The sequence below is a fragment of the Ursus maritimus genome, unplaced genomic scaffold (assembly GCF_017311325.1).
Source record: "Ursus maritimus isolate PB19 unplaced genomic scaffold, ASM1731132v1 scaffold_18, whole genome shotgun sequence".
NCBI classification, from domain to species: domain Eukaryota; kingdom Metazoa; phylum Chordata; class Mammalia; order Carnivora; family Ursidae; genus Ursus; species Ursus maritimus.
In genome coordinates this window covers 4,554,964-4,577,735 of record NW_024424230.1, presented here as the reverse complement: position 1 = coordinate 4,577,735, position 22,772 = coordinate 4,554,964, and the positions used below count along the sequence as shown (strand labels likewise).

Sequence of the window (22,772 nt, the reverse complement as noted above, 5' to 3'; positions counted from 1 at the left end):
TGGTCTTCCTTCGTAAATATTCCTTGTCTACTTAAAAACAATGTGTACTCTGGGGCTTGGTGGCACAGTGGTTAAGCATCTGCCTTCGGCTCAGGGCGTGAGCCCAGCGTTATGCGATCGAGACCCACATCAGGCTCCTCCGATATGAGCCTGCTTCTTCCTCTCCCACTCCCCCTGCTTGTGTTCCCTCTCTCGCTGGCTGTCTCTATCTCTGTCAAATAAATAAAATGTTTAAAAAAAAAAAATGTGTACTCTGCTGTTGTGTCAAGTAGTCTATAAATGCTAATTGGGTCACAGCAGTTGATGGTGTTGTTAAGTTACTATAGTCTTCTTATTTTCTATCTACCTTTTGTATCAATTATTGAGAAAACATGGTATAAAATTTGGCCTTGACTTTAGCTGCAGTAGTCAATGACACTATCTTTGCCCTGGGAGGCATCCAGGTCATGAATCAGGATGGTTATGGATGACAGAACTGCCCTCCATTTCCTCCTTGTATGCCAAGTCTGAATGTACGCTGATACATTCTACTGTATCTGGGCTAATGCCTCAGTCCAAGCAGAAAGTCAGTACAGAATCAAGGAGAAAGCCATTTGGCTTTCTAAGGAAGATCCTGATAGTTTATGGGATTTGTTCAGCTGTTTAGGCCTGAGTGCCTGGTTTCATATTTGAGATAAATGTTGCATGTTGGCTTCATCCTGCTGTTTGAAGTCCTGTTAATAGTATCCTTAATTAAAATATCTGTGAAACAAATTGAACAGATTTGGGCTTCACTGCCAACAAATTAGTCACTTGTACCCTGGGAAAATTCACCAGAAACCAAAATAGTACAGAAATGAGGGGTGAATAATATTGGGAAATTCTCCTTGGTTCTCTCATTTTTCTGCATATCTTGCTAAGAGTGGCAATGGCAGTATTTTCTTTTGGACTATATTTGCAAGGATGTTTATATAGAAGAAAACCTTGGTTCTTTCCCTAGCCCTGGGTGTTTTCCTTACATGCATGTGGCTAATCCATACTCAGCTGATGACTTAAGAGGGACTCTGCTGATCTCAGAGTTTGCTCTCTGTGCAGCTCTCTCCCCTCTAATACTTTGCCCCCAAAACTAGCTCCCTTAAGCCTCTTGGCCTGGCTCTTCCAGGGTTCTGCGTCCCTGCATCACAACCTAGAAACCCTCTTTAATCAATATGCTGGGGGTGGGGGGTAATTGTAGGTGTCCCATCTCTTAAGGATTGCTCTTCTTTGTTCCTAGATGTCCAGTGTCTTGTGAACCACTGTTTCATAGAACTTACTCAGTTTTTTAGTTACCTCAAGTGGGAGGATAAATCTGGATCCTATTACTTTTTATTAGTCAGAAGTAAAAGTCTTGATTTTAAAAAATTCTCTACAGGTAGAGATAGTCTGCTGGTTTCATGTGTGCCCATGTAAGTAATTGTTTTCTGATGTTGATCTAGAGTGAACAACAATGAAAATTATAATATAGTCCTGGGCTGGTTTCCTCTGTGCAGAGCAGAATACAAAGTATAATCTAGGATCCTAGCACAGGAACTCTAAAACTTTGGGCCAGGATGAGGAGGAAGAATCTGGCCACTGTAGCATGATAGTCTTCATGGTTTCAAAGCGAATATGTTTTAACACTAATTCAACTTTAGAACCAGATAGGATTAGCTGTAGTGATGACTGTAACTCATATCAAAAACCCAGGTTCTCGAGTGGATCTAAACACACATTTTTTTTGAGTTTATAGGACATACCGATTTCTGTAAATTTGCCTGTGTTTTGTTCTTTAATATGTTTAGGTAGAGGCTCCACAAAGAGTAATTCCTGTAATTCTTCAAAACTGCCTTTCATATTCACTCACGGCTAGACTTGCTCCAGCCTGGAATAAAACTGGCCATCTCTTGGTGCAAGGTGACTTTATCTCTTTCAGTCATTGGGGGTTTCTGAACTAGAGTACCTCTATTCTGTGCATCTGTTTTAAATTTCAAGATATTTTATTTTTAGGGAACAGTTTTTAAAGCATAAGCCCAGCTAAGCCTTCTCAGGCAAGTCCACAACAGCATAAATGTCATCTTCTTACTTAGGATGATATCCAGAGGCCTGCTGATGTTTTTTCAAAAAATTTTTAAAAATTATGTCATACTTGATGTTTAGAAAGGAATAAATATAAGTTATGGAGGATTATAATAAAATGAATACAAATTACCAAAAATTGTTGGAACCAAAAGGCTATTCTGGATTTTGTGTTGAGGTCTGACCATTTTCTAAGTATCTGATGCCAGGAAATAAATGTTAGAAGGAAGAATTGGGTATTTCTCTCCTTTTAATTGAAAAGATACTTTTCGAGTGGTTGTATTTTTTTCTCTGAACTTTCGATATTCCTTTGTGTAAAACTGCAGTTTAAGGTATTTTCCTTAGCTTTGATAATTAAACATAAAAAGGTTGTATTTATTAAGCATGATTTGTATGATATAATAATATGACATACCCTATGAATTTTTTAAGGAAAAGGATTTCTTTCTCGGATGGGAAAGCAAAATGCTATTGGTAAGTAAAAATGCATAAGTCAATAGATAAAACATTAATATGGCTAACAGTCATTAAAACAGTGTTACAGATTGTTGGGTTATTGCAATCTTGATGAATATCAGAATATAATCCGGTATTATTATAAGCACAGTTTTACCCAGGACATCATCTCTGGGTCACTATATATGTTTTTACTTATAAGAGAAAAAATTCACTTCTCTTAATTGAAATAAAATCTATATTTTTGATTTCTATACTTAATTAAAATTATTTCTCTGAAGAAGTTAAATTCTGCAGACATTTGTAATGTATAGTTTCCAGAGTCATATCATTGAAAATTCTTTAGTACTGTTGTAAGTAAAAGATGTATTTCTTATGAGAACATAATTCTTCTTTTCCTTAAAAGAGAAAAAAAGATTGCTTAAAGAGACAAAGGTGATCTAAAATACACAGTTTATAGTATGGTTTAATTCTTTTCATTGATAAGCATGGCTGTTCAAGTAGACCTGTTCCTAAACAGTACTCCACAAAGAGCAGACAGGTGGCAATCCTAAGCCCAAGTAAACATTAATCAATCATGGTAGCTTTCACCACAATTTGGGCATAGCCTTAAATCCTGAGCTAGCACCTATAATCCACAGCTATTTAATTTGAGTTGACTTTCGGGCTGAAGCCTATTTGCCCTCCTTGCCCTAGTTTTATGTTCAGGTTGGACAGCGGCAGTCACTGTGCTCCAGCTCCGGACAGATGGGTTCATTATAGAGATTCAGTTTCATCCCCAGACACTGTAAGAGGCTATAGCTGTCAGAGGTTAAAGATAAAAGTTTAGAAGAGCAAAATTCCTCACTCTTGTGTTAGAATTTTGCTTTCAGTTTTACCAAATGTAATATTCTGTAGCAGAACTGACAAATTGTGAGTGTATAGCTCATTGGATTTTCACAGACTAAACATATCCTCATAACCATTTCTTGAATCAAGATACAGAACATTACCTGTTCTCCAGGAATCCCCTCATGCTTTCTTTCAGGTACTACCCCTACCCAAGACAACCACTCTCTGCCTTATATAAGTAATTCTAATTATGAGAAAGCAAGGTAGAAGCTTTGGGGCTCTATGAGATCTGTATTATATATGCTGGTATATTGATAGGCATTTGTTAGGAAGAGACTATAAAGTTAGAAGCTTGGCATGGCACCTCTCCCGATTTAAGAAGACAGTGTCCATTTTTCACATATAATAGAAATCAAGCTTGTAAAAGGTACTTGTTGAATTTTTCTAACTGTGGGATGTCTCATTGTTCTTATTGTAACCCTGCCCTGTGACCCCCCCCAATACATACATGCCCATATATCTGTGTTGTTTCAGGCCTCTGTCTCATCTGCAGACTCTCAAACATTATATGGTGATTTTTTTGGATTTTTACCATGTGTGGAAAAAAATACATATTCTTAATTGAGTTTCTAACGTGAATAAAGTTCTTTTTTGTTACTTAAAATATTTAACTTAATAAAATGGAGTAATAAGTCCAGAAAGTTCACCGTTTAATATTTTATTTTCAGTATTAAACATCAATGTAACCGAAACTCAAGTTTGCATAAGTATAGAAGCTTACACAATCAGACTGCCACTACCTGAGGTACCACATATTTTGATTTCTATAATTAACTTTGCTGTGTTTACTGTATACTTTATTACCAATATGCTAGTAGGTTTTAATTTTTAACAAGAAGAGTAATAATGGTTTTTTTTATCAAAGTCCATTATTAAATGCTTGATATGTTGATACTGTTCTAAATCTATTTACTCAAAGAAAACATCATTCTAATCATGGAACATTACGTCAAAAACTAAGGATATACTCTATGGTGACTAACATAACATAATAAAAAATTATTATAAAAAAGAAAACATCATTCTGTCAATTTAACATAGATATTTAAAAAATTTTTTAAAGATTTTATTTATTTGAGAGAGACAGAGCACAAGCATAGGGGTGGGGCAGAGGGAGAGGGAGAAGCAGACTCCCCACTGAGCAGGGAGCCTGACCTGCGGCTCCATCCCAGGACCCAGAGGTCATGACCTGAGCTGAAGGCAGCTGCTTAGCCGACTGAACCACCCAGGCACCCCTGACACAGATTTAATCATATTATTCTCTTGCTCAAAAATCTTTTTAGATGGCAGTCCACACTCTCCACCACCCTGTCCTGCCTCAGCACTCACTTCTTGCCTCTTTTTTCACCTCCAAATATTAAAAACACTGTTTCAGCTCATACTAAATGTAATATCCTCTCATTAGCATTCTGGTAGCACTTTTTAAATTTGTAAAAAATATATACGTAACGCTGTTTGCCTTCTTAGAAGAATATGTCTTTTATTTTACTAATTCCCATAGCACCAGGCATAGAAACTTACACATTAATAGTAACTCAATAAATATTGTTTTCCTTCTTCTGTGACAGTGGATCTCAGTAGAGGGGGGTGGAGAAGGAAATGAATGACTTTGTTCCCCATGAACCATTTGGTAATGTCTGAACAAAAATTTGGTTATGACAAAGGGGGAGGGGTGTTTAGTGGTTTAAGGCTAGCGATGCTGCTAAAAAATCCTACAGTGCACATAGCAGCAACCCCGTCTCTACCCCAGCAAAGAGTTACCTAACCCGAATTGTCAGTAGTGTCTACGCTGAGACAGATGACTCCTCCTTTGCTTAGAGTGACCCTCTCATTAGCTATACCTCCTGCCCATCCTTTAAGGGTCAGCTCCAGTGCTATTCCATTCATACTCCTCTTAACTTTTGATTACCTGCTATGTTGAGGCAATAGACAAGTCAAAAATAAATAGGATCTAGTATCTGGCCCTCAGGAATTATGTAAGCCAGTAGGGAAACAACCTGCGTAAAAACAAATGGAATGGGCAGCATGACATGAATATCTTGTACTGATGAGGAACATTTCCAAGGCTTGGAGCCACTGTGACCTCCCAGCCTCTTACAAACCTTCATTCTATTCTGCACCATGCTCACATAGTTAGTTGTATGTTTAGAATTATACTCATTTTTATATCCCCAATTTACTTTATAATAATCTTCTTAAGGACTAATATCATGTCTTACTGCCCTTTGAATTTTCTATGGATGAGACTTGTACTTTATATATCTAGAGTTTTGAATCAATTAGAGATTGACAAAGAAGAATAAGACATATAGAGATGAGAATACCATCTTTATTACTAGGATGAGAATACAATTTATGATCCCAAATGGATACTTTTGAGAATGAAAGGGACACTAACCTAAGGGGATACTGGCCCAACATATATGAACTAGGATATGTTAAAAATAAAATCAGATCAACTAAAATTGTATTTATTGAGTTTATTGTACGTAAAAGAATAGTTGGTGAACCAAGAGTCTTCAGACTAACAGTGTAATGAAACTCAGAACGGTGTTGTTGCAGGACAACTTATATAATGAAAATGTGGAAGCTGTTTTATCTTTATAATGATTGGTTATAGTAATGGGGTTTTCCAAATGACAGGGGATTGGTTAAAAGTGATTATCTTACTCTGTTTTGGGAAACAATTTAAGTTTTACTTATGATTTTTAGAGGCATTTACAAGAAATAATTAAATTTCAGTTGTGTTATAGAATGAGCTAGATTAGGTTTTACTTCTGTGGTTTAACTGGTTTTGTCTGCTTAAGGAATCTTCAAGTTTGGTCTCCATTTTATTTATTTTAATGGATATATGGTCACACTGTTTATTATTGAAAAAAAAAAAACAGTTATTAGAGAATGTGGCCTATCTGAACCCTAGAATTAGGTAGATTCCCCACCTACTTGTGGAGTAATGGAAACCCACAGGCTCCCTTGGGAGATCAGGCACCATTCCCCATATGACAGAATGCAGTACACTACTTTCTGCCAGCAGGCCAGTTCCCAAGAGGAAGAAGAAGGAATTGTCCCAGTTTTATCAACTAGGTAAGTCACCTGGCCTGCCCTAGAGAGGAATGAATGGAAGGGCAAAGAGACATGGGGAATATGTATTAACGCTTTCTCAACATGGGAGCAAACACCAGAAATGGGGAAGATGTATGCCTCTCTTCTACTCAACATTATATACTCAATACACACTTGTTCTATTCATTTAAATTGATTCCCTAAATTATAATTGATCATCAGCTCCTCCAAATCTCACTTTACCTAAATTTTTGATATGGCATTTTTCATATTCTGACTGTTACAAAAATTAGTTTCATACATGTCTATGTTCCTACTAAGTTGTGATCTCTTTGAGAGTCTAGGTTTTTGCCTTATTTACCTTTGTTCCCCATATAGACTAAAAGATAATTGCATTGAATTTTCCTTTTGTCAAAATCTAGTATTGGTTATAGGTCTGGTGAGGGGAATAAAGGTGAGGAGCAGGATGTTTACTCTTTCTCTTCTTTCCAGTTTATCTTCTACACTTTCATTCCCCTTAAGTAGGTAAGCTGAAACAGAGGTTAAGTAATTTTCTCTAAGTCATGAAGGTGGTAAGAAAGTGATTTAGGATTTAAGAGTTTTTCTTTTGACTCTGTTCTTTCTGCTACACTACATTATACTTCCTTCACTTAGCGTTAGGTTTCTTGACTCAAATTTGTACGACCCATAGAGCCTGACAGGAATAGATATTTATTATGTATTGAAAAAAAATAACAAATAACAGGGTTTGACAGTATAGTACCAGACTAAGCATCATAAGAACTTACATGACTTTAGGAGTTCAGAGAAAAAGATGTTTGAGGGAATTCATATTTGAAACCTTGGAACTCTGACATTTTTTTCTACCCTTTCCTTTTTTTTTTTTAATAATAATTTTTATTATGTTATGATAGTCACCATACAGTATATCCTTAGTTTTTGTTGTAATGTTCCATGATTCATTATTTGCGTATAACACCCAGTACACCATACAGTTTCCTTCTTGAAATCATATCCTTTTTTGATTTCTCTGAAACTTCTTTTATCCAGAATTTTCTACCATTCATTCATGGTTCTTTCTTCTCTTATTGCACTTTAAATGTTGCTATTCCCTAGGGTTCCATTTTCAGTCCACCTTTCTTTTCCTTAGCAGGTTCAACTCTTTCAGTGGTAAGCCTATACACTTACCTCCCAAATATTCTTGTATAGTTGCAATTTGTGCTTTCTCAGATATTTTCACATGAATGTACTAATGATGCGCAATCTCGGTTATGCCTGAGACTGAATTATTTGTCACCCTCCCTAGCCCTAACTCTCTCCTTCCTTGTATTTGCTCTTGGTTACTGGCATCAATAGCCAATAAGTTAACCAGCTACAAATTTCAGAGTTATCCTTGGATCTCACTTCCTATATCCAATCAGCCATTAATAGCCTAGGTCTCTGAAATTTCTTTGTCTCTCTCCATTTCTGCTGCTCTAATTAAACTCTCTTCTTTGCCTGAACCATTAAAATGGTTTCTATATTGGCTTTCTTTTTTCCAGCCTTCCCCTTATTTATTCTCTAATTCTTCTTCACAGTATCAGTAGAGTTCTCTTTCTAAAACAGATGGCCCCAAACTAAATATCTCTAGTATCCCAGCATCGCCTAGAGCAAATAAAGTCCAAATTCTTTAGCTTGGCATTATAAGGAAGAAGGGATACTTACTGAGTATCTTGTAAGTGCAGGTCTGTTCAGAAAAGGACACATTATAAATATTTTTTAAGTTAATACAGATAAGAGGTTAACTTTCTCTTGGGGCATATGGTGAACACTTGGGTAGTTAGCCAGTCTTCAGAAAAATCTATGTTGAGAAAAGCCAATATAGACATTAAGTGCTGGTACCATGGAGATCTCAGCAGTAATTTGCTTGAATCTCCGACTAGTGTTGAAAATAGCCAGAAGGATATATAAACTCAAGCTATGTAAGTGGGTGTATATGAGAACCCATATACTGTGACTATTTGGACGGGATACCTACCCTCTCTGAATTCGATTTTAGGTTCTGTTTTCCCTCAGATAATCTATTTATTCACCTGCAGTCAGTCTTTCCTGACATTCACAGCCATCCCAGCACTGACCATCATTTTTTTTTTTTTTTTTAGATTTTCTGTCTTTATTTGACAGAGTGCACATGTGCACACAAGCAGGGGGAGCAGCAGGCAGAAGGAGAGGGAGAAGCAGGCTCCCGCTGAGCAGAGAGCCCAACGTGGGGCTGGATCCCAAGACCCTGGGATCATGACCCCAGCCAAAGGCAGACGCTTAACCGGCTGGCTGAGCCACCCAGGCACCCCATGACCATCCTTTTCTTAGGTCACAGATTAGACAACTTAGCTCTTAAGCACAATACATCACAGGGCAAGATTTATCTCCAGTGCACAGGACAATATGAATCCTTATTCATTCTTACTGTCTTTGCTGTCTTACGTCACAACATAACCAGCAGTTCTTATCTTCTTATTCCTGCTTTCATGTTTCTCTGCTCTGCCCTGCTCCCTCATTTCCATTAGTCTTAATAAATGCTATAATTCAGGGAAGGATCGGTCGCTGAACGTAGAGGAGTTTAGGTCTAGCTCTAGGCCTGTAAGGCTCTCATTGTAGAACTCAGATAAATCAGAATAAGGGCAGTGCTTTAAGCAAGTGTATTGTTACTTATGACTTGTCTAGGCAATTTAAAAAAATGGCCAGTTTAGTTGGAGTTTGTTGAAAAGCAGTAGTAGAGAATGAAGTTAGAACATTATTTCCTGAAAGCTGTATGATGATAGGTTAAATGGGGGGGAGGGATTATGAACCATTCTGTCTTAACACAGTGTCCTCTTAGGAGGACATTAATACTTCACTTAAATCTCTCCTTATCTTTGATTCACTGTATTAAAATGCCCCACTGGGTAAGGAAACTGTAAGTGGAAAAGGACTGGTAAACTATAAGCTTAAATACCCTGCAGATAGGGCACCTGAGGACCAGAGGAAAAGCATTCCGAGAGATGGAAAAGGGATACAGAAGAAGAGTATTGGCTCTGTGCTCTCCCTTGCAAAGACCAAATAGAGGAACAACTCCCTAACTCATCCTCCAGTTAAAAAAAAAAAAAAAAAAGACACTATTCTTACAAAATGTAACTATCTTCCTTTAGAAGGAATTCAGCTTCCTATAAACATAATCAAAAAGTTGAAAACCAGTTGAAATAAGTATGAGAGAGGTTCAAGATTGGAAAATGAGAGAGCATGAAATACTTGATATATCGCACAGAGAGAAATAGGGAAAGCCGAAATATCGATCACATTATGTAAAGTGTTATGCACCTCCATCTTAAACTAAGCCTTTAAAACCATTTTGTAATTGACTGTGTTTCTTTTTGTTTGGCACATTCTTTTGAGGACTTACGCATTAAATCTTATTTCTATTAAAAGCTAAGAGAATTTGGTATTTCTCAGAGTATTATAAAGGATTTTGATACTAACAAGAATGCTGTCATTGAAGGACATTCAATTTTAAGCAACTGGTGCTATGTTTTGCCAAGGTGAGATTTCAATTTGTATCATCTGGGATGGGTCCAAGTTATAGTTAGTTCTCTTTCATTTTGCTTCAGCAACAATGTGTGTAAAAGTATAAAGGGATTTTTGAAGCTGAATTTTTTAAAGCGATTTGTACAGAAGCCATCAATTTCTGGTATCCAATTACTAAATTGTATTATACACTTATATTTTTGTTAAACATAGTCTTTACAAAAGTAAAATTTCCAGATATCTCATGAAATTACAACTATTATAATAATATCAGTAAAACCTTATAAACTGTGCACATAATTAATGATTCATTATCATTTGATAGGAACTGTTTTAAGTTTGTACTGTCTTTAGGGGAAAAAAATGGCTTGTTATTAATATAAATAGGACTATTGGGATGAAATTTTAACCTGCTTAGGAAAAAGAACTTTAATTAACTAACGGAATATGCATAATAATTTAATCATCAAAACAGGAAGAGGTAGATAGGGAACACAGATTTGAGTCTGATTCATTTAACTCTTAACAGACCTTTCCTTAGAGTCTAACAGTTACTAGGCATACTTCTGTATGGCAATATTTACTAAACATTATTTTGTGTTTCTAACTGGCATATTGTTTGCATAAATTCAATTTAGTTTTTCCTAATAATTCTGGTTAAGATTTAATACAATGGTGTACTTGGAACTAGGAGCAAATGATTAGTTTATTACTTATGTATTGATAGTGGCTAAATCTCTTTGAGTATTTTCTAAATTAAATTACATAGTTAAATAAAATTATATCCAAGCACTGTCTCATAATATTTTATCAACTTTTATCTTTCATAGTATGAAAAGGGGACAAATAGTAAGTATTCTTCACACCACACCCCCTGACTGTCCTTTTCACTCATACGAAGATTTCCAGATGCACTGGGATAGCCTGGTAAGGGATAGAAATGTATATTATATTAGAAGCTATTTGGTTTTTGCTTCTTATAATTTACCTCGATTTAGCTTTCTCTTAAGAGAATTTCAGCTTTGTTCTTAATTTTTAGTATGGCTATAAACTTCCAGAAGATTGTGGAAATACTAAAATATACTGCAGCGTCTACTTCAGAATGATAGAAGGAAGGCTCTTCACATATCCTTTTACACACTGACTTACGACAAAAGCCCCCTGCTGATCTCATGATCCAGTCTTACTTCTGGCTCTGATGTTGTCATTTTCAGTCTTCTCTATGCCTAAATGAAACTGCGTTCCCCTCTACTTTTTTCCCCCTACTTGAATGTTTTTTTTTTCCATAGAATTTTTCTATTTTTATTTGAGAATGAACTTAATAATGATTATTTTTTTTTCTTTTAAGCACTATTGCAACAATTTAGGCAACAAAAGGAACTATAGATAGAAAAATGTTCACATGATTCCTAACAGTAAGACAGTCTTAGGATTCTCCTTATCCAAGGGCTCCCTCCAGTGGTATTTTGGATATTATTGAAAGGGTAAAATCAAAAGAATTAATCTTTTAAGGAAGATTTTTGTCTTTGGAAGATTATTTAATTTTACAGGCAAAATTTAGAGGATCTGACTTGCACTGAATGCACCCCAATGATTTAAGAAATATCTGTCTTACCATTATTTAAAATAAGTTAATAATAATTATGAGTGTTCAGGTGAAACCCTTCAGTTGTAATTGGTACTGATTTCACATTCCTGTCTCTGTATTCTGACCTGCTGGAGTTTCAAATGGGAAGAAGGAAGAGCCATACGTAGTATTCTCTTTCTCCATTCTACACTTCCTAACCCAAATCTTAATATAAAACTGAGGTTGACGGGGATCAACTGCTCTCTTTCATTACATGCAAAGACATTATTCCAAATCCTCAGAATATTTTTCATCAGAAAAAGTAACTGCTCTTCTCAAAGAATTGCTTTTGAAGCTTGAATACACTCTATATGTGTTGTTTCTTTGTACTGAATTTTTACAGCTTTTGGAGGTGCAACCTCTTTATTGTTTACTATCAACACTTACTTTTGTAATCTGTAAAGGTCATAGTGTCTTTAGTATAAATCGTTTTTGGAATATCTTAGTCTGCAAGTGTATAGAGAAAGCTCTATAATAAGGACACAATGAGCAGTCTTGATTTTGAGTGTTAAAATGGAATGAATCAAGATCCCTGTGATAAAACACTTTTAGTTTGGAAAATATGAAATAAGCAATATATGAAATAGTTAGGATTTAGTTATGTGTGCCTTTTTAACAGTTAATACTGTAATACTTTTTTAATTCCATAGAAATTGATATCTCTTGGGGTGCCTGGATGGTGCAGTTGGTTGTGTCTGACTCTTGGGTTTCAGCTCAGGTCGTGATCTGTGTCGTGAGATCAAGCCCGGAGTCAGGCTTTGCACTCAGCATGGAGTCTGCTTGAGATTCTCGCTCCCTCTGCTCCTTCTGCTTGTGTGTGTGTGCTTGCTCTCTCTCTCTCTCTCTCTCTAAAATAAATAAGTAAATCTTCAGAAGAAAAAAAGAAATTTTTGTCTCTTAAGTACAAAAACTGTTCTACTGTTCTTTAACATTGTTCAGATACCCTCTCAGCTGCATCAGAAGTCAGCCCATACAATTCTTTCCAAGGGTAGATTTGGAAGGTGTGTTGAAAAGTTTCATTTCAGACTTAAAATCTAAACTGCCTCATATCTGTGGCTTTCCCATAAAGATGACAACTAAACCATGCTACTACACACAAGATCTAATGAAACCTCATGTACAGGTAAGAGATTTCATGTCCTACTGAGCTCTCTAAGACATAGTATGCACCTATCTTGGATTTCTTGCTTTCTGTGAGGGACTATCTAACCCATTGTACTAGAATTCTTTTCTCTCAGTTCAGTTTCCCTAATTCTATTTGTTTTTGTACTTGACCATTTATCACTGCCATTTGTTGTCTTTTTTGTATTTAATGTGGCATTGTATCAGTAGTTGTTTACTGGTCTTTTCTAATTTAGCATGAGCTCCTGGAGGGCAGGGATCATATTCATTTTCTTATGCCAAGTGCCTGATACAAAATAGGTGTTCATTAAAAGTTTTTTTCAATGGATAAATGATCTTATAGGGTAGTTTGGGAACATTTGTCTCATACAAATCCAAGTTTACTTTGAACTGCCACTTCATTTGAGTCTGCTTAATTAATTTAATGACATTTTCCTTGTAAGATGATATGTTAAGTAGAATCTTACCAAAAAAAAAAAAAAAAAGAAGTAGCAATGAAGCAATACTGATGAAGAAAATATGCCGGCCTATCTTCACACTCACTAGAATAAGATTTCTTTGTCAACAGATAATAAAATTGGAAGGGAAATTTTTGAGAAACAAATATAAGGCATTTAATTCAAAATTTTCAGCAGTGACCTTTCTTACAAATGACAATTGTGTGTTTTCATAAAAGGGAAGGACCAAAGTTTGAACAATTTGAGCAGTTTGAATTGTAATATGAATTCTATGAATAATTCTGTGTCTGTTTAATCTTTTTTCCTTGACAGGGTCCTCTGTTTATTGTAGTTTCCACTGCTCCAGTGATTTCAGCTTTCACATGGTGTTGACTTGCTATGGCTCATGGCATTTTTTCAGCTTTTGCTTCTGTGCTAATTCTTTCATTGTCTTTATGATCCTCAATTAAAATTTACCAGAGCCTGGATCTGATAGGCCCCATTCATCTTTCCAGGCCAGGCTATATGGTCTGTCACCAGCTAGTGTCTGGATTTGGGATCCTTGAGTCAAGGACACCTCATATAAATAGTATAAAAACATGGCAGCCTAGATAGACATCAGGGCCAGTAGCAAGGCCATTTCCTAAGAGAATGTGAGGGGTGCCTGGGTGGCTCAGTCGGTTAAGCATCTGACTCTTGATTTCGGCTCAGGTCATGATCTCAAAGTCATGAGATCGAGCCCCACATCAGGTTTGGCACCCAGCAAGGAGTCTGCTTAAGATTCTCTCTCCCTCCACCCCTCACCCTTGCTCTCTCTCTCTGTCTCTCTGGAATAAATGAATCTTTAAAAAAAAAGAGAGAGAGAGAGAAAGGAAGGAAGGGGGAGGGGGAAGACGTGAGTGGACAAATTCCAGTTGACATCCTTATGATAATGAATCTTAAAGTTTTGCCCAGACATAACATATTTAGTAGTTACTGGCCAAGTCCAAATCTGAGGAATTCAGAAGTAAATATGTCATTATATAATGCGTTTTTATTGGATATATTTATTGAATACTTATATTTCCAGCCCATGTCTGTTTTAGAAATAGTGAATCTGGACAATATTACTTGTGCACATTTGCTTCTTAAAGGTGAAATAACACTTAATTGGAAATTCTGGTCTTTGTATTGCTCCTGACAATAAGAATTTATCCTACTCAGTTTTTTGCCAGCTTCTTTTATGTGTATTATTTCATCTTAATCATCTTAATCATTTTAGAATAAAGAATTATCTTCCAACTTTTGGCAGAAGAAACCAAAGCTCGGAGCATCCAAGTAATTTAACCAAAGCCACACAGTTAAATATGGCAGAATTAGAACTGAAACCCAGAGGAAGATTCTTAGTCATGAAATTGAAAAAGTTAAGATCTGTGTTTAAGAGCTCTGGTTCTAGGAACCCTTACTAAGTGTATAATCTTAGGCAAGTTATTTGATCTTGTGCCTCAGTTGCCTTGTAAAACAGGGTATGGTAGTGGTGGTAATAATAACATTTGTCACAAATTTGGGTCTCTAAGAAGCTGACCCTGGAGACTAGCGCGCATGATCTTTATTAGGGACTGAACTTGGAACACCTGTGGAAGGTGAGGGTGGAAGAAGACGGGGTAAAGGGAGAAGTCATTAGTAAGGCAGGTACCAGCTAGCTTTGGCCAATTTTCAGGAGTTCTAAGGCTGAAACAGCCTATCGTGGTGGTTTTGCATTGTCCAAATAGCCAGGCCTTTATACCTCCTCCTTCATCTGTCATTGGATTTGGGCCACCCAGGACAGGCATGTCCTTAGGTGAGGTAGGTTTCTGGAGCTAGGGTGTCCCTGCAGGGGCCAGCTCCCAGCAGTGGGGGCAGCAACCTTTTTGTGAAGGGGATCTGAGCAGCATGTCAGCACATCCTTCACGGTACTTCACAGGGTGTTTTGGCTTTGGTTTTAGGATTAGATAATACCCAGAACAGTTTTTTGTACTTAGCTCTCAGTAAATGTTAATTCCTATTATTGCTACACCACATGTTAGCTCTAAGATTCATGCAGTCTAAAAAGCATAAGTTTATAAAGTGAAAAACAAATTGATCAGACTATTTGATAAAACTCAACCAACTCTAAAAAAATTATATTATCAGGAGTGCTTCACCAAACTAGTTTTCTTTTTTAATTGATGGAAGTTCTCAAAGATAAATAAAAGAAATTAGTATAACAAACTCATATGCCTATCATCTAGCTCTTCTTTGATGTAGTTTTGGGTGGGGAGTAAACTGGAGTATTTTATTTTATTATTATTTTTTTTTTAAAGATTTTATTTGACAGAGATAGAGACAGCCAGTGAGAGAGGGAACACAAGCAGGGGGAATGGGAGAGGAAGAAGCAGGCTCATAGCGGAGGAGCCTGATGTGGGGCTCGATCCCAGAATGCCGGGATCACGCCCTGAGCCGAAGGCAGACGCTTAACCGCTGTGCCACCCAGGCGCCCCAAACTGGAGTATTTAAAAGAAACCCGAGATATGATGTTCTTTCGTCTGTAGACTTTAGTATGCATCTCTATCTGACAGGAACTTTTAAGAATTATTTACATTAATTCCTTAATATCATCTAATACCAGTCCATATTCCAATTTCCTGTTTATCTCAAAGATTTATTTTAGGGGCTTTGTTTAAATCATAATCCAAGCAAGGTCCACATATTTTCATTTGATTGTTATATCTTTTAGGTCTCTTTTATTTTATAACATTCCAAACCCCCTTCCCTTTTTTTTTTTTTTTTAAGATTTTATTTATTTATTTGACAGAGATAGAGACAGCCAGCGAGAGAGGGAACACAAGCAGGGGGAGTGGGAGAGGAAGAAGCAGGCTCATAGTGGAGGAGCCTGACGTGGGGCTCGATCCCTTAATCCCGTAACGCCGGGATCACGCCCTGAGCTGAAGGCAGACACTCAACCGCTGTGCCACCCAGGCGCCCCTTTTTTTTTTTTTTTTTTTTTTTTTTGATGTCAGTTATTTGCTGGAAAAACTGGACCATTTGCCCTGGAGAATGTCCCATATTCTAGATCTGACTTTTGCTTTCTTGTGTCATGTCATTTGCAGTTAACATATTCTAAACCTATTTCCTGCAAGCCTGTGGTTAGATCTAAGCTTAACTGAATTCTGGTTCAACTTTAATCAAGAAACACTCAGGTGGTGCAATACACAGAACCAGATTTTAATAGGTCTAAGTCAGCTTAGCCACATTTGCCAGCGACACCTGGCAGAATAATGGTAATAATGTAGTAAAACATAAGATTTTTGTTGCGTTATGACATCATAAAGCTTTGGTTTGTTGACCATTTAAGTATTTTAAGTTCCATGAATTATTTATGATCTCATCTGCTGTTTACATTGTTCTTTTTGTAGTCTTTTTATAAATTTTAAATATAAACCTAGAGGTTTCACCCTTTGGGCTATTTACTGTATCTTAGAAGTTGTAAGAATGAGTAAATAATACATCAACAGGCTATGGGGCAAAACAAGCCCTTGGAAGTTATTTTCATCAGATGAATGTTTCTGAAACAGATGAAGATGAAACAGGATGTGAATATAAACATATTTCAGACACATATTCTACATTAAGTTTTACGTCAGAATGCAAGTAATTCTATTCTCATATGAATATACCTAGAATGAGTTTTTCTTTTGGAATATCAGGTAGTAAATATGTTGTTTAAAAGTAACTACAGTTTATAAAATGCAGGAGTCAAAAAAATGGCTTAGTTCTTGAACCCTTTTTTCATCAAATGGAAAAAAAAATCTATCTAAATATTTTATGATCTAGTCACGTCTGATAAAACATCTCTTTGAGGTAGAATTTCATTCAAATTCAAGAATTGTTCTTCTCCCCATGATAGCATCTGTGTGCAGGAAAAGATTGTATAGAGTGAGGGCATTTGGTGTATTTACCTAATATGGTCCAGAAGAATGAATGCCCTAAGCTGTTTCTGGACACCTACAAAGATGGTGAGTTGGATACTTGGTTTCTGCTAACTCTGCAACTGAAAAACTGAAGGCATTCATAATTGAACTTTTCAGCAGAAACTGCAGAAGTGTGGCTTTACCTTACTTCTTCCAAATAATGTATAAGTATGTCTGGTTAGTTGATCCTAAATTGCATCCTGAACCCTAACTGCAAAGGAGAAAATGTCCATTTTAGATTTCCAAGCACCAGTTTAGGAAGGAACACTAGATGGGGGGAAGAATGGATGTTGGAACTTCAGTCTACCAATATCCATCACAGCTGGGTAATGCAGGGGAGAGAGAGGCATTTGTTTCTTGACCTGGTTTGGTCTGATGTTGGTGGTCTCTGCTCATGTGGTATCTTGATGAAGATGACATATAAGGTTTTCTTCTAAGCTCCCTTGTTCAGAGAGCCTTCAGAAGAACAGCTGCATTCCCTCTTCATTGTCTTCAGAAGTACATGTCAAACCCTGTTTTGAGTTGAATTGTGTCCTCCTTGCCCCATATTCATGTGTGGAAGCCCTAACTCCCAGTATCTCAGGATTTGACCTTGTTTGAAATAGGATCATTGCATATATAATTTGTTAAGATCAGGTCATACTGGAATAGAGTGGGCCTCTAATCCATTATGACTGGTATTATATAAAGGGGAAATTTAGAGACAGACAAATGTGCAGGAGTACCGTCCTGTGAATATGAAGATGACCGTCTACAAGCCAAGAGGAGAGGCTTGAAACAGATAACTTTCTTCATGGCCATAATCCTAACAACACCTTGATTTTGGACTTGTAGCCTCCAGAACTTTGAGACAATATATTTCTGTTTCTTAAGCCCCTCAGTTATGGTACTTGTTACAGTAGCCCTATCAAACTAATACAAACCCCTTTTTGATGCATGCTTTTTCATTCAGGCTAGCAAATCTCCAGGGGTTATAAGCCAGCTCTTATTCATTAGTCCACCTCTGTATCCCTTCACTCAGGGTCATGAAACCTGGCAGGGTCTTCTGTGCCCTCTGAAAATTATGGGGAAGTAAAGAAAGGCGACTTCTTACTCTACTGTCATGGACAAGCCTCCAACCTGAAAAATCTACAGACAAGAAGTGAGCCCTCCTCATCCGTTTTCAGCATCAACTCAAACCTCATCCAAGATTTTTCTTGGAATCTTCCCACTTCTCCCAAGAATAGCCAGGGTGGGAGAAGGAATATTGTTCTCTAAGGTGACTTTGTACTAGGTCAGCTTAAGTATGCTAGAAGTATATTTTTCTGAATTCCTTTCTCTGCATAGTTCAGGCTTTGGGTGGCACAGATTGGGAAGGTGGAAGTGAAGCAAGAGCCATGTTTATACTTGGAAAGTCTATATGAGGCCTGTAAGACAACTCGGACCCCTGGGGATATGCTGCTATGGCACCTTGTTAGTTGGTGTTGGGTAGGAATTGGACTGTGGTTTCTTCATCTCCCGCTATATCTCCTCTTTAAGTCTCTCTAAAGCCTCCATCAGGTTTTTGTGCAGCTTCATTGCACAGCGTCCCAGCCCTTTGGTAGGCCACCTGTACTGTGACATTGGAGGCTTGAAGATGGTAAGAGGTGACAGGAGTTCGGACTAGAGACAGCATGCTTTCTGACATGTACTCCCATTTTTCAAGATGGCCACAAGATTGTCCATCCACATGCCCTTACGACCAGTGATAATACTCATGCTATTGGGAGGTAGGGAGTCTGGTTCCCTCCTCCTGGGTCTGGGCAGAACTGTGACAAAGGTGATCCTGCGTGACTTCCAAGGCTGGGTCAGGTGGAAGCTGTCTCTTTCGGGACACTTGCTCTGGGATCCCAGACCACATGAGGGACTGTCTAAAGTTAGTCCAGTTTATAGCCAGCATCTAGTATCACACATGAGGAAGTGACACCAGCCCCAGGGTCATCTCACTGCAGCTCCATGAAAAAATCGGAACTAAACCATATCAGCCCTCAGAATCGTGAGAGAGCAGACCTAATTAATTGTTTTGAACCACTAAGTTTTAGTGTGATTTATTCTGCTTAATAACTGGATCACTCACTTTTTCTTTGCCTATTTACAACTCTTATTTCCCAAAATTCTCTCCCAACTTTCCTCTCAACTCCACTCAACAACTGTATCTCCAGTAGTAGAGAGAGGCAAACCAGTTGTTCTGGTTTGCACATTATTCCTAGCAATTTTTAAAATTTTATTTCAAGTTGTAACTCTTGTTTTTGATGCTGGAGGGTGAGAAAAGAACTCCCCATCCCATGTTTCAGATTATTGTCACATGTCACTTTTTTATGGACTCTAGGGCTCAAAAGATAATGTAATTTAAAAGACTATAAACACTTCCCATCAACAGGTGAATGGATCAGCAAAATGTGGGATTTCTATACAGTGGAATATTATTCAGGCATAGAAAGAAAGGAAATTTTGACCCCTGCTACAACATGGATGAACCTTGAAAACATGCTGAGTGAAATAAACTAGGCACAAAAAGACAAATATTGTGTAATTCTACTTACATAAGATACCTGGAGAGGGCAAATTCATAGACCTAGAGAGTAAAATAGAGGTTCCCAGGGGCTGCAAGGAGAGAAAACTGGAATTGTTGTTGAAGACTACAGAGTTTCTGTTTGGAATGAAGAAAAGGAAATGATAATGGTGATGGTTACACAACAGGAGTACAATAAAGAATGTACTCAATGCCACTGAATTGTATACTGAAAAATGGTCAAAGTGGTAACTTTATATTTTATTTATATTACCACAATTTTTTTAAAAGGACTAAATGCTTGGCTGTCTTTGAGCTGTCTGACTCTTTGAGTCAGTCTGGCAGATTCTTGTTGAATTGCTACCAGGTACCAGCACTCTTTTAGGCAGTGAGAATACGAAATGATCAAGACACAGCCAGCCAGTGCCCTATAGTCAAAATCCTACTTATTCTTAAAGGCCTGGTATAGATGCAACCACCTCTTCCATTCATTTAGTTTCCTGGAACAAGTATGTTATAGTAACTGTGAATGATTTAAGAATGTGAAGTATAGGGGTGCCTGGGTGGCTCAGTCAGTTGAGCATCCAGCTCTTGGTTTCAGCTCAGGTCATGATCTCAGGGTCTGAGATGGAGCCCTGCCTTGGGCAGCAGGGAGTCTGCTTGGAAGACTCTCCCTCTTCCTCTGCCCCCCCCCCACTTATGCACTTGTGAGCTCTCTCTAAAATAAATAAAATCTTTTAAGAAATGTGAAGTATGGGGCGCCTGGGTGACGCAATCGTTAAGTGTCTGCCTTCGGCTCAGGGCGTGATCCCAGGGTTCTGGGATCGAGCCCCACATCAGGCTCCTCTGCTATGAGGCTGCTTCTTCTTCTTGTACTCCCCCTGCTTATGTTCCCTCTCTCACTGGCTGTCTCTCTGTCAAATAAAATCTTAAAAAAAAAAAAGAAATGTGAAGTATATGAGAATAAATACATCATGGTTCCTACCCTCAAAGAATCTAGTATCTATATAAGGTGATGGAACATGCGTGCTGAAAGATAAGAACACCACCTTTTACTACTATTTTTTTGGTGACAAATACTGATAGCATATTCTTAGGAAGTTGAAAGAATGTAAAGAATAGGGAAGGACATTCTGAGCAAGAGCAGCATGGACCTATGTGGAGGACAATGGGTAGCTAATTGTAGTTTTCATAGTTGATTTATATAGAATGTAGAACATATCTTCATCTTACAATATCTTGAATGGTTGGCATCTTAAAAAGGATGCAAACCATTAGAAGTGTACATATTTCCTCAAGAAGGCTCATGGGTTTTTTGTTTTTCTATTCTGTTTTATATATTGTAGTGTTACTTTATATTCTTATTTTGATATTTTTATATGTTATTTCTTTTCCATTAAGAACATTTTTACATTTTAAGAATTTTCTAATCTCTATCCTTTCAGGAAAACAAAGTCAAGGCACCTAATCTGACCACTAAACAAATGTTCAGGTTCTCTCCGACTCAGGCCCCTTCCACAAGACCTGCTCTGGCTGAGCGTCTTCTACCGTGGTCAGTAGTCATGGACCACAAGGTGGAGCTTCCAGACAGCCATCTGAAGAAGCCCTGGGTGTCCTCAACTCTGCACCTCCAGCAGGAAGCTGTTCAGAACAGAAAGAAATCCCTGTCTGACAAGGCACCCCAAGTACATTTGGAAGTACCAAAGCCCAACAGAGAAAAGATGCGAGTTCAAGGCACAAATTTTAGCTCCCAGAATAATATGGCCCCTAAGTTCATACCAGTTTTCAAAAATCAGTCATTACAAATGAACAAAAATATCTTAGAACCTGGCAACCTGAAAGGAAAACAGCATGTTGTTACAGAATCTAAATTGTTTTCACTTAAAACTAGCATGATGCAAAATGACAGACTGAATTTAGCTCCAGCTATTAGAAAGAGACCTAATCATAACATTCAGATGAATGCGAGAAATTTAAATCAGAAGACTTCTAGACTGCAAGAAAAAAACACTGGGTGCTGTGAAAATATGATAAAATATCCCTCTTCTAATGGAGAATCATCAACTGTGAGTTTAAATGAAAGCAAACACCTGTCTAATAGTTTAACGTTTCAGATGTCAAATAACAGTTTAGGTGTAATAAACAGTGCTGTTGACTTCCAAGTGAATGGAAAAGAACGTTTAACAAGCAAATATATAACGCAAATTTTAGGGAAAGGCCACGAGTCACTAAAAATAAAAAAACAACCACACATTTTTGAATCAGACACAGAAATGGAAGATCCCCAACTACTACAGCAACAATCAATAAATCAAACTATAAAAGTTGATGTAAATGACTACAAATTGATAAGCAAAACAGCCTACAGGTCTAAAAGAAAATTGTGTCAGGAATCTTCAAAAACTTCAAAGAGACCTCATTCCAGTACTATCCATTATGGACAGTCCAGTTTCTCTAGGAACAAGGTAAAAAAAAAAAATCTGGAGTATTTATCATATGGTAGGCCTTTCAGACCCCTAAATAAAGGTTTAAATGATTTGCCCCAGATCATCTAGAAACAACATAATGAGAAAGAGTATCTACCCTAACACAACTGCAAGTAAATACAGATAATTTTAACCGAGTGTGATTCTTCAATCTGATTACAGATACATGATGTGGGCAAATCAAAAGCTCGGAAATCTCCCATCACCCCTAAAGCTTAGAACATGGGTGCAAAGGAAGGAAATGTCCACCAGGTAACTTAAGTGATACATTTTTATTTTTTTGTTACATTATCTGAATTGATCTTGCCATGTTTAAGGATCCCCAGCCTCTTGGTAAGAAGGAGCTACTTTTAAATTCCTTGAAGCCTTATAATCAGCAAGGAAATAGGAAGTACTGGGAACAGTGCAGCCCTTAAATAAGGAAGGACTGTACACAGAATCTGTTGCTATACTAAAGGCCCCCATAGAATGATGAGGTGGAGAGAGGTCCCACTGCTGGCTGTCTCCCACACTGCTCTGTGGTCTTTGCAGACTAAAAAGGGGGCATAGCAGTAACAGACCGCCTAAAGATGAAAGGTT

At 37.4% G+C, this 22,772-nt stretch overlaps 1 protein-coding gene across 1 annotated transcript in view; it reads left to right on the top strand.

Moving 5' to 3' along the window:
* CUNH18orf63 (chromosome unknown C18orf63 homolog) overlaps positions 1 to 22,772 on the top strand; it is an 82,957-nt gene that overhangs the window by 5,600 nt on the left and 54,585 nt on the right. The window contains exons 4-11 of the mRNA XM_008685927.1: positions 1,800 to 1,911; positions 2,506 to 2,547; positions 4,089 to 4,165; positions 9,928 to 10,037; positions 10,854 to 10,950; positions 11,063 to 11,148; positions 12,590 to 12,773; positions 21,153 to 22,172. Coding sequence (XP_008684149.1) covers positions 1,800 to 1,911; positions 2,506 to 2,547; positions 4,089 to 4,165; positions 9,928 to 10,037; positions 10,854 to 10,950; positions 11,063 to 11,148; positions 12,590 to 12,773; positions 21,153 to 22,172 — 1,728 coding nt within the window. The remainder of the gene's footprint in view (positions 1 to 1,799; positions 1,912 to 2,505; positions 2,548 to 4,088; positions 4,166 to 9,927; positions 10,038 to 10,853; positions 10,951 to 11,062; positions 11,149 to 12,589; positions 12,774 to 21,152; positions 22,173 to 22,772) is intronic.